The sequence below is a fragment of the Oncorhynchus masou genome, chromosome 31 (genome assembly GCF_036934945.1).
Source record: "Oncorhynchus masou masou isolate Uvic2021 chromosome 31, UVic_Omas_1.1, whole genome shotgun sequence".
Taxonomy (NCBI): domain Eukaryota; kingdom Metazoa; phylum Chordata; class Actinopteri; order Salmoniformes; family Salmonidae; genus Oncorhynchus; species Oncorhynchus masou.
In genome coordinates this window covers 16,129,196-16,142,135 of record NC_088242.1, presented here as the reverse complement: position 1 = coordinate 16,142,135, position 12,940 = coordinate 16,129,196, and the positions used below count along the sequence as shown (strand labels likewise).

General features: G+C 41.8%; 1 protein-coding gene across 1 annotated transcript in view; it reads left to right on the top strand.

The window, feature by feature from the left end:
• The window catches only part of wdr27 (WD repeat domain 27), a 159,064-nt gene that overhangs the window by 94,990 nt on the left and 51,134 nt on the right, over window positions 1-12,940 (top strand). The window contains 1 exon segment of the mRNA XM_064952752.1: window positions 2,389-2,487. Within this exon segment, the coding sequence (XP_064808824.1) occupies window positions 2,389-2,487 (99 nt within the window).

The window sequence follows — 12,940 nt, the reverse complement described above, 5'->3', positions numbered from 1 at the left end:
GACAGTATGTAAACTTCCGACTTCAACTGCATACAATTATCTGTTAATGAATGAATTCCAAACACAGATTCAACCACAAAGACCAGGGAGGTTTTCCAATGCCTCGCAAAGAAGAGCACCTATTGGGGTAGATATTTTATTTTTAAACAGACATTGAATATCCCTTTGAGCATGGTGAAGGTATTAATCACACTTTAGATGGTGTATCAATACACCCAGTCAGGACAATAACCTAAAACACAAGGCCAAATCTACACTGGAGTTGCTTACCAAGATGACAGTGAATGTTCCTGAGTGGCCGAGTTACAGTTTTGACTTAAATCTACTTAAAATCTATGACCTGAAAATTGTTGTCTAGCAATGATCAACAACCAATATGTCAGAGTTTGAAGAATTTTGAAAAGGACAATGGTCAAATGTTGAACACTCCAGGTATGGTTCTTAGCTCTTAGAGACTTACACATACAGACTCACAGCTGTAATCACAGCTGTCGGTGCTTTTACAAAGTATTGACTTAGGGGTGTTTGCAAACATTAAAAAAACAGGTTTTCATTTGTCATTATGGGCTATTTTATGTTGATGGGTGACATTTTTTTTTGTTTAATACATTTTGAATTCAGGCTGTAACACCAGTACCTCCCGCTCAAACAGCCCGCTGTCCGACCGATCCTAAAAATGAGGAATAATACTTGCTGAAGGCACTGTACATATACACTGAGTGTACAAAACACTCCATGACACAGACTGACCAGGTGAAATCCAGGTGAAAGCTATGATCCCTTATTGATGTCACCTGTTAAATCCACTTCAATCATTGTAAATTAAAGGGAGAAGGCAGGTTAAAGAATGATTTTTAAGCCTTGAGACAATTGAGACATGGATTGTGTATGTGTGCCATTCAGAGGGTGAATGGGCAAGACAAAGTATTGAGGTGCCATTGAACGGGGTATGGTGCCAGGTGCACCAGTTTGAGTGGGTCAAGAACTGCAACGCTGCTGTGTTTTTCACGCTCAACAATTTCCCATGTGTATCAAGAATGGTCCACCACCCAATGGACATCCAGCCAACTTGGCACAGCTGTGGAAAGCATTGGAGTCAACATGGGCCAACATCCCTGTGGAACGCTTTCGACACTTTGTAGATTCCATGCCCCGATAAATTGAGGCTGTTCTGAGGATTAAAGGGGGTGTAACTCAATATTCGGAAGGTGTTCCTAATGTTTTGTGCACTGAGTGGAAGTAGACAGTTATCACTCACTGTAGGTTGTGAATATAAGGCTAGTAGACCCTACTGATTCATAGTGTTGTCACACATTAGGCTCATCATCATAACCATGCATGACCTCATCACTCTACGCTGACCTTATTCACTAAGTAAAAATACAAAATTGCCACACACAAAGAGATTTAGGAGTACAATGAAAACTATTTGACTGTAGAGCCCTGGACCATCCGTCGAGTTTAAAATGAATCACCCTACGGCATGTTGTCCGTATTTTTAAAAAAAATGTAATTTTTATTTAACCAATCCCATTGATGTCAAAAGACCTCTGTCCCAAGGGAGACCTGGTCATTATTGCCATAGATTATGAGACTGTAATTCCTGATGTCAGGCTTCAGAGGCGTGTTCCGTTACCCCCTACCTTTCTTACTCTACAGCTGTTGTGGAGATCTATAGGGGCCTCAGGCTGGAATGAGACAAGGCTTGCAGGGCCAGATCACCTCTGTGGTGAGGTAGCAGGACTGGACCCCTCATTGAGGATTCCTTCCTGTTCCAACTGCCTGATGTGATGCTCTGGCCTTACTAACCCCGTCAGAGTGCATCAATAAGAATGTACATTCTAGTAATTCTATTTCTATGGCTGTATCTGTAGCTCGGTATCTCTACCATGCTATGGGCCCTTCTAGGGAGCACTATCCCCATGCCTTTTTCGGGGAAGCCTAATAAAAAGCAGCTGCAGGAATCTGATGAGTCGTCGTCTGGTAACAAACATCCCCACATCTGGTTTTATCTGTGTTCACTGCTTATGGTCCCCCGTCCTCATCCCTCCTTTCCCTCCTACTCCTCCTCCTCCTCTTCTTCCTCCTCTCCAACTATCTTTCACTCACTGTTCTTTCTTACTTTTTACACACTGTGAAAAGTCTCTGCCTTTGTTTGTCAGTATTTTCGTGGAGAAGAGATTGGAGTAGAAACTTCCAAATTGTACAAAATAATCGAATACCTACAGACTTTATTATGTTGGTCCTCTTCTGCAGTATTCAGACTTTCTTTGAAGGTTTATAAGTTACAGATTGACTACCTTATACTTTACGTTTTGACATCAGCAGCCAAGTCATTCAACAAAATATTTTGATGTACCTCCTTGACCCATTTTCTCCTCTCTGCAGGCCTATGTGTATGACATCCGCAGCAGCAGCTACCTCCACAAGCTCCAGAGACACTCCGGCACCATCCTCAATGTGACCTTTAACCCTGCTACACCTGAGGTGAGGACTGGCCGATAGCCTCTTAAAATTACACCCTCTCCGCATTCTATTGTCTTCTTCTCTGGTCTGTCTTTCTATTACCTGTCCATATTCACATATACAGAGCCTTGGAAAGTATTCAGACCCCTTTACTTTTTCCACATTTTGTCATATCTTATTCTAAAATGTATTAAATAAAATGCATTCCTCAGCAATCTACACACAATAACCCATAATGACAAAAGCAGAAACAGGTTTTTAGACATTTTTGCAAATGTATTTAAAATGAAAAACGGAAATACCTTATTTACATAAGTATTCACACCCTTTGCTATGAGACTCGAAATTGAGCTCAGGTGCATCCTGTTTCCAATGATCATCCTTGAGATTTTTCTACAACTTGATTGGAGTCCACCTGTGGTAAATTCAATTGATTGGACATGATTTGGAAATACACAGCTGTCTATATAAGGTCCCACAGTTGACAGTGAATGTCAGAACAAAAACCAAGCCATGAGGTCAAAATGAATTGTCCATAGAGCTCCGAGACAGGATTGTGTCGGGGCACAGATCTGGGGAGGGGTACCAAAAAATGTCTGCAGCATTGAAGGTCCCCAAGAACATAGTGGCATCCATCATTCTTAAATAAAATAAGTTTGGAACCACCAAGACTCTTCCTAGAGCTAACCATCCGGGCAAACTGATCAATCGGGGGAAAGGGAGGTGACCAAGAACCCGATGGTCTCTGACAGAGCTCTGTGGAGCGTTCCAGAAGGACAACCATCTCCCCCACTCAGGCCTTTATGGTAGGGTGGCCAGACGGAAGCCACTCCTCAGTAAAAAAAGGCACATGGCAGCCCGCTTGCAGTTTGCCAAAAGGCACCTAAAGAATCTCAGATCATAAGAAACAAGATTCTCTGGTCTGATGAAACCAAGATTGAACTATTTTGCCTGAATGCCAAGTGTCATGTCTGGAGGAAACCTGGCACCATCCCTACGGTGAAGCATGGTGGTGGCAGCATCGTGCTGTGGGGTTTTTAAGCTTGAGAGCATCTCCAGAGAAGAAAGGGAGAAGCACGCCAAATACAGGTGTGCCAAGCTTGTAGTGTCATACCCCCGAACACTCGATGCTGTAATTGCTGCCAATGATGCTTCAACAAAGTACTGAGTAAAGGGTCTGAATACTTATGTAAACGTGATATTTCAATTTATTTTTAATAAATTAGCAGACATTTCTCAACCTGCTGTTGCTTTGTCATTATGAGGTATTGTGTGTAGATTGATGAGGAAAAAAACAATTTGATACATTTTAGAATTAGGCTGTAACGTAACACATTTTGGATTAATCAAATGGGTCTGAATACTTTCTGAAGGCGATGTATATATAAATGAGTGGATTTGAGTATTTCAGCCACCCCCGTTGCTGACAGGTGTATAAAATCGCAATGCCAAGCGGTGTAAAGCTCGCCACTATTGGACTTTGAAGCAGTGGAAACGTGTTCTCTGGAGTGATGAATCACGCTTCCCCATCTGGCAGTCCAATGGACGAATCTGGGTTTGGCAGATGCCAGGAGTACGCTACCTGCCCCAATGCATTGTGCCAACTGTAAAGTTTGGTGGAGGAGGAATAATGGTATGGTGCTGTTTTTCATGGTTCAGGCTAGGTCCCTTAGTTCCAGTAAAGGGAAATCTTACTGCTACAGCATACATTGACATTCCAGACAATTCTATGCAATGTTCCAACATCTAGTAGAAAGCCTTGCCAGAAGAGTGGAGGCTGTTATAGTTCAAAGGGGGGACTAACTCCATATTAATGCCCTTGATTTTGGAATAATATGTTTGTCAAGCAGGTGTCCACATACTGTTGTAGTATATTAGTCATGTGCTATACTTCCTCCAGCTCACCTCGCTCCCTCTCTTGTTAACTTATTGTGAAAGAAATATCCGTACAGACTCAAGTCAGTCTGAGCATGGTGGTAATCATTAACCAGACATCAGGCTTCTGGGTTATTTTGTTGTCCTGCTCCCCTTTGACTTCATCTCCTATCAATCGGATATTGGACACAGCTTCAGAGGGAGGCCCAGCATACAAAAACACACTGTGATTTCTGCTGCTGTGTTGGATTCCATGGAGAACCTCTGGGATTACAGACATGGGTTCAAATTATGGTATGTGTTTGTTTTTTCAGATACTTTGAGTGTTTGCTTGAGTCTGCCCTGGGTGCCATATGGGTGGGGTTAGCAATTTTGGGACTATACCATTGGTAATAGTGTGCCAGGCAAGCTCAATCAAATTAATTGAAAGGATTTAGAAAAATATTTGAACCCATGTCTGGTAATGTCTGCTGTGTGGATTCCATGGAAAGGAAAACCCCCAGGATTATTAGATTAGTTGAATCCCACTTTGTACTAAAGGTCTGCCAGGTTCATTAAATAGTACTCGCAAAACACCAGTCTCAACATCAACAGTGAAGAGGCGACTCCGGGATGCTGGACTTCTAGGCAGAGTTGCAAAGACAAATCCATATCTCAGACTGGCCAATAAAAAGAAAATATTAAGATGGTCAAAAGAACACAGACACTGGACTCTGCCTAGAAAGCCAGTATCCCGGAGTCGCCTCTTCACTGTTTACGTTGAGACGGGTGTTTTGCGGGTACTATTTAATGAACCTGGCAGACCTTTAGTACAAAGTCAGCTGCTAGTTGAGGACTTGTGAGGCGTCTGTTTCTCAAACTAGCCTGAATAGCCTTAATTTCTGAGAACAAGAATAGACTGACGAGTTTCAGAAGAAAGTTCTTTGTTTCTGGCAATTTTGAGCCTGTAATCGAACCCACAAATGATGCTCCAGATACCCAACTAGCCTAAAGAAGGCCAGAAAAATGGTTTTCTAATGATCATTTAGCCTTTTGAAATTATACACTTGGATTAGCTAACACAACGTGACATTGGAACACAGAAGTGATGGTTGCTGATAGTGTCCCTCTGTACGCCTATGTAGATATTCCATTCAAAATCAGCCATTTCCAGCTACAGAACTCATTTACAATATTAACAGTGTCTAAACTGTATTTCTGATCAATTTGATCAAATCTACTGTATTTAAATGCCACTTTAAACGTGTTCATGATTCTGCAACAAAATTTCCCCATGGGGACAATAAAGTCCGTAACGTAAAGTAAACACACCGCGCTGAACGAACAGCAGATGAATTGCAGACGAAAGTGCATATCGATATTCAGTGCCCTTAGTCATCCTCCATGAATTCCCAGTCTCACCTCATTGTGGATGAATATATATTTCTCAACATACTGAACTCAATGTGTCAGATTTAAAGTTGCAGTATGGTTTATAGTTCTTTAGCTCTCCTCCTGAATCTGGAGTCATCAAGACAGGATGACAGAGGCACTCAATCCGTTTTACAACTCTCACCTCGCATGGTGATGGAAAGGAACACTTTGGCCTAACATCCACTCAAGTCATGTCGGGTTAACAGGGGCCTCTGGGGCACTGCTTCTTTCCTCAAAATAGCACGTTAATCACCACACGACTAAATAATTAAACTGGCTACCAGTATTTCTAAAAGTAGCCTAGTTCTGTCGTTCTGTCTCTGTTTAGGGTCTAACACAACTCAGTGTACTGTAACTCAAACTTTCATCACTTCAAACACCCTGAAGATGAATTATGTTTTTTGATACCAGCACTAGGATTAAACTGAACCATGAAACCCTGAAATCCGAGGTAGAAATTATAAATAGCTCTCGCTCTGATGGACTAAACAGAGACAGGAGTGAAAGTGGAGCTGGAGGGAAGCAGAGTAGTTGGAGAGCAAGTTGATTTACAGGTAAGAATGGCTTGTGCTATGGCGCTGAGTGTTCTCTGGACACACTGCTTAGTGGGGTATTAAACATCCCCAGTGGGGTATTTAGCACACACGCACATGCATGCACGCACACACGTATGAAAACACACACTTGCACACACTCTTGGAAGATGGAGCTGCATTGGACAGCAGGAGCCTTACGGGCTCCTGACCAATTCTGCTATTTTGTCCATTTTCTTTACTCTGATCTTGTTTTTTGGGCGAATAATGTTTCTGCCATCATTTCCTATAACCAAAAACAGCTTCTGGACATCAGAACAGCGGTCCCTAACCTTGGTTTGGATGAAAAAAATCTATTCAGTGATTAAGCAGGCCTTTCATTTATTTATTTGTACCATTATTCTAACAAATGTGCCCTGTATATACACAACATAAATATATACTTTATACCCAAACATACAGATTAAAATACAGCAATGGGAAGCACAAATCACATCTCAAATCACCCAGAAAAACATTCATCCACAAATAAGTCCCCAATCAATACTTTAAATTGCCTGAATGGCACCAGAACATCAAGATGAAATGTATTTAGAATTTTGTTCCAGCAATACGGTGCATTAAACTAAAAGCAGATTTACATAGCTCGGTGGAGACCCTAGGAACCTCAAGGGTTAACCAATCCTGTGAACGGGTTAAGCAACTCAGGTTTCTATACTTCAACAGCAAAGTTAGATAAGACAGAAATGTATGAAGTAGGGCCTTGTAAACAAAAAGGAAGTAACATAGAGATCTACGTAGAGATTTAGCAAAGTCCAGCCAACCTTTTGATACAGGATGCTGTGATAAGTATCCAAACTGTTATCTGTAACAAAACAAAGGGCACTATGGTAGATGGCATCCAAAGGTTCAAGAGGAGTAGCAGCTGCACTTTGATAAAAATATTACCATAATCAAGAATAGATAAAAAGGTTGACTGAATAATCTGTTTCCTACTGCTTAGAGAAAGGCACAATCTGTTTGTGGAAAAAGCCAACTTTAAATCTTAGCTTCTTAACCAGCTCATCTATATGTTTTTAAAACGTCAAATCCATATCAATCAAAATGCCTAAGTATTTATATGCGGGAACACGTTCGATTGGAAAACCATCTAATGAGTGAACATGCAGTTCATCTGAAACATTCTTACGAGAGGTTGAAAACAACATGTATTTAGTTTTGCCTGTATTAAGCACAGGTTTTAAGTTAGAAAGGGATTCCTGCATAGCTATAAAATCTGACTGTAATTTTGACACAGCCAGATCAACAGTCGGCGCAATAGCATACAAATAACATTTTATTTGTCACATACACGTTTCGCAGATGCTATTGCGGGTGGAGAGAAATTCTTGTATCATAGTATCATCTGTGGTTATCACCTGCAGAACCACTCCTTTATTGGGGATGTCTTGCTAATTGCCTATAATTTCCACCTGTTGTCTATTCCATTTGCACAACAGCATGTGAAATGTATTGTCAATCAGTGTTGCTTCCTAAGTGGACAGTTTGATTTCACAGAAGTGTGATTGACTTGGATTTACATTGTGTTGTTTAAGTGTTCCCTTTATTTTTTTGAGCAGTGTACATTAATTACTGTTCAAAAGTTTGGGGTCACTTAGAAATGGCCTTGTTTTTTAAAGAAAAGCATTTTTTTTGTCCATTAAAATAACATCAAATTGATCAGAAATACAGTGTAGACATTGTTATTGTTGTAAATGACTATTGTAGCTGGAAACGGCAGATTTTTTATGGAATATCTACATAGGCGTACAGAGGCCCATTATCAGCAACCATCACTCCTGTGTTTCAGTGGCACGTTGTGTTAGCTAATCCAAGTTTATCATTTTAAAAGGCCAATTGATCATTAGAAAACCCTTTTGCAATTATGTTGGCACTGAAAACTTTCGTTTTGACTAAGGAAGCAATAAAACTGACCTTCTTTAGACTAGTTGAGTATCTGGAGCATCAGCATTTGTGGTTGCGATTACCGGCTCAAAATAACCAGAAACAAAGAACTTTCTTCTGAAACTCATCAGTCTATTCTTGTTCTATGAAATGAAGGCTATTCCATGAGATAAATTGCTAAGAAACTGAAGATCTCGTACAACGCTGTGTACTCCTCCCTTCACAGAACAGCGCAAACTGACTCTAAACAGAGTAGAAAGAGGAGTGGGAGGCCCCGGTGCACAACTGAGCAAGTGGACAAGTACATTAGACAGTCTGGTTTGAGAAACAGACGCCTCACAAGTCCTCAACTGGTAGCTTCATTAAATAGTACCCACAAGACACCAGTCTTAACGTCAACAGTGACGAAGCGACTCCGGGATGCTGGCCTTTTCCGGCAGAGTTGCAAAGAAAAATCCGTATTTCAGACTGGCCAATAAAAAGAAAAGAATGAAAAAGAACACAGACACTGGGCAGAGGAAGATTGGAAAAAAGTGTTATGGACAGACTAATCTAAGTTTGAGGTGTTCGGATAACAAAGAAGAACATTCGTGAGACGCAGAAAAAATGAAAAGATGCTGGAGGAGTGCTTGACACTGTCTCGCAAGCATGGTGGAGGAAATTTGATAGTCTGGGGGTGCTTTGGTGGTGGTAAAGTGGGAGATTTGTACAGGGTAAAAGTGATCTTGAAGAAGGAAGGATATCACTCTGTTTTGCATCGCCATGCCATACCCTGTGGATGGCGCTCAATTGGAGCCAATTTCCTCCTACAACAGGACAATGACCCAAAGCACAGCTCCAAACTATGCAATAACTATTTAGGAAAGAAGCAGTCAGCTGGTATTCTGTCTATAATGGTGTAGCCAGCACAGTCACCGGATCTCAAACCTATTAAGCTGTTGTGGGAGCAGCTTGACCTTTTGGTACGTAAGAAGGGCCCACCAAGCCAATCCAACTTGTGGGAGGTGCTTCAGGAAGAATGGGGTGAAATCTCTTCAGATTACCTCAACATATTGACAATTAAAATGTCAAATGTCTGCAAGGCTGTAATTGCTTTCAAAACCTTGTCAACGTCTTGACTATATTTCCTATTCATTTTGCAACTCATTTCATGTATGTTTTCATGGAAAACAAGGACATTTCTAGGTGACCCCAAACTTTTGAACGGTAGTGTACAGATAGTGTATAGATAGGATGAGTAATGCAAGATATGTAAACATTTATTAAAGTGGCCAATAATTTCATGTCTGTATGTAGTCATCAGCCTCTCTGTGTTAGTAATGGCTGTTTAACAGTCTGATGGCCTTGCGATAGCTTCTATTTTTCAGTCTCTCGGTTCCTGCTTTGATGCACCTGTACTGACCTCGCCTTCTGGATGGTAGCTGGGTGAACAGGCAGTGGCTCGGGTGGTTGTTGTCCTTGATGATCTTTTTGGCCTTCCTGTGACAACGGGTGCTGTATGTGTACTGGAGGGCAGGTAGCTTGCTCTCTGGTGCAGCTGTAGAACTTTTTAAGGGTCTGGGGACCCATGCCAAATCTTTTCAGTCTCCTGAGGGTGAAAAGGTTTTGTCTTCCCCTCTTCACGACTGTCTTGGTGTGTTTGGACCATGATAGTTGGTTGGTGATGTGGACACCAAGGAACTTGAAACTCTCGACCCGCTCCACTCCAGGCCTGTCGACGTTAATGGGGGCCTGTTCGGCCCGCCTTTTCCTGTCGTCCACGATCAGCTCCTTTGTCTTGCTCACATTGAGGGAGAGGTTGTTGTCCTGGCACAACACTGCCAGGTCTCTGACCTCCTCCCTATAGACTGTCTCTTCGTTATTGGTGATCAGTCCTACCACTGTTGTGTCGTCAGCAAACTTAATGATGATTTTGGAGTCGTGTTTGGCCATGCAGTCGTGGGTGAAAGTGTTTTAGCCACAATCGGCCCCAACCCCAATTAATACATTTGGGCACAGTCGATAGCGTGCTGGACTTCAGGCTAGAATGTTGAGGGTTTAACACCTGCTCCCTGCTTGTTTCATTACATTATTATGTCGGTCTCAGAGTAAATAGCCTGGATTGTTGTATTTTCCACCATAATTTGCAAATTAATTAATTAAAAATCCTAAAATGTGATTTTCTGGATTTTTTTCCCTCATTTTGTCTGTCATAGTTGAAGTGTACCTATGATGAAAATTACAGGCCTCTCTCATATTTTTAAGTGGGAGAACTTGCACAATTGGTGGCTGACTAAATACTTTTTTGCCCCACTGTAGGAATTACAGACTAGGTCAGGGAGAGGTTGAAAATGTCAGTGACAACATTTGCCAGTTGGTCCACACATGCTTTGAATACACTTCATAGTAATCCGTCTGGCTCCGCGGCTTTGTGAATGTTGACCTGTTTAAAGGTCTTGCTCACATCGGCTACTGAGAGCTTTGTCACGCAGTCATCTAGAACAGCTGGTGCTCTCCAATGCATTTCATTTATAAACTCACTCACCGAATCGGCGTATAAATCGATATTATTGTCTGAGGCTACCCGGAACATATTCCAGCCCCTGTGATCAAAACAATCTTGAAGTGTGGATTCCGATTGTTCAGACCAGCATTGACTAGTTCTTGTCACAGGTACATGCAGTTTGAGTTTCTGCCTATAGGACAGGAGGAGCAAAACGGAGTCATGGTCAGATTGGCCAAAAGGAGGGTGGGGGCGGGCCTTGTATGAATCGTGGAGTTAGAGTAAGAGTGATCCAGTGTATTGCCCGCATGAGTGCTACAATCAGTATGCTGATAGAATTTAGGTAACCTTGTTCTCAAATGTGCTTTATTAAAATCCCCAGCTACAATAAATGAAGCCTCAGTGTATATGGTTTCCAGTTTGCATAGAGTCCAGTGAAGTTCCCTTAAGAGGGAATATACACGGCTATGACAATAACCGACGAGAATTCTCTTGGGAGATAATATGGCCGGCATTTGATTGAGGAATTCTAGGTCAGGTAAACAAATGGACTTGAGTTCCTGTATGTTGTTAATATTACACCATGAGCTGTTAATCATGAGGCATGCACCACCGCACTTCTTCTTCCCAGAGAGATGTTTCTTTCTGTCGGTGCGACGCATAAAGCATCCCGGTGGCTGTACTGACTCCGACAACATATCCCGAGAGAGCCAGGTTTCCATGAAACAGAGTATGTTACAATCCCTGATGTCTCTCTGGAAAGCATCCCTTGCCCTAATTTCGTCAACCTTGTTATCCAGAGACTGGACAGGACATATACTCTGAAGCGGTGGGTGGTGTGCACGCCTCCGAAGTCTGACCAGATGGCTGCTCCGTCTACCTCTTCTGCCGGTGACGTTGCTTTGGGTCGGCCTCTGGAATCAGATCAAATGCCCTGGGTGGTGGTGCGAACATAGGATCCGCTTCGGGAAAGTCGTATTCCTGGTCGTAATGTTGGTAACTTGACGTTGCTCTCATATCCAATAGTTCTGTATGTAATAACACTTAAGATTTTCTGGGCTAACAATGTAAGAAATAATACATAAAAAAAAAATAATACTGCATAGTGTCCTAAGGACTAGAAGCGAGGCAACCCTCTCTGTCGTCGCCATCTTGCCACACTCTACAATCTCTATCTTCTGACCTTTGATAGATGCTGCAGAGGTGTGTGTTGTTCTCTTCCTGAAGTCTATGCACATCTCTTTGATCTTGTTATTATTGAGGACCAAGTGTGATTCATCACACCACTCTACAAAGTTAAAGGACCACCGGCTGATGGACGTCTGACTGACGACATTTTTGCCCGCTTTGCACTCGGTTTGCAAATTGCGACTCTCGGCCGGCAAACGCTACCGGTGTTTCAGATCCTTTACAGAGATTAGGATACTTATAGTGGATACAGATACACTGATTGATAGACTGTAATAGACTGATGTCATAGAGGGACAAACTACTTTAGGATTATCTCAATGGATGGCAATCTAAACTTTAGAAATGTATTTATGTCAGATTTACAGTGTAGTAAAATGTATTCCATTCTTTTAGTGTTCCAAGGAAAAACAATGATTCATGCTTTGCAGATGTGTGAGAAGGCTTTTGTCATCTAAGGTTTTGATATTATTGATAGTGATCTACAATGTGCAATATGCAGGAATATGATTGGTGGGTCTGTGTGGGAGGAAGGAGCCTGCACAGATCAACTCCCAGTCTGATGTAGTTTGGATGTGGATTGCTGTCCATAATATGGTATGAAATAAATGTAGAGTACACTCAGCACCTGAGCTAAAGCGTTGTATGTTGTATGACCACCACAAATATTTAATCAAATAATAATTTGGGTGCTTATATTTGTTCTGTTTCACACATGTACAAGTGTTTATTAATATGCCTGTGTGAATTGGAAATGTATTTTTTGCATAGCCCAATTCTGCTTGAGACACCCTCAGAACAATTTGGGGTTAGTGGATTGCTTAAAGGCACATTGACACATTTTCAGGTTGTCGGCCTGGGGATTCAAACTATATTTGGGGCCACAGATATTATAAAACTGTCAAATCGTTTAAAGTGTTAGTGAGTGTTCCATTCGTATTTAAATCAGTTTCCTTTACTGCTCTAATAATTTGCTGTTTTACAACATTCCTAATATTGAGTTTTACCCCCCCCCCCCCCGCCCCCCACAAGGTGTCAG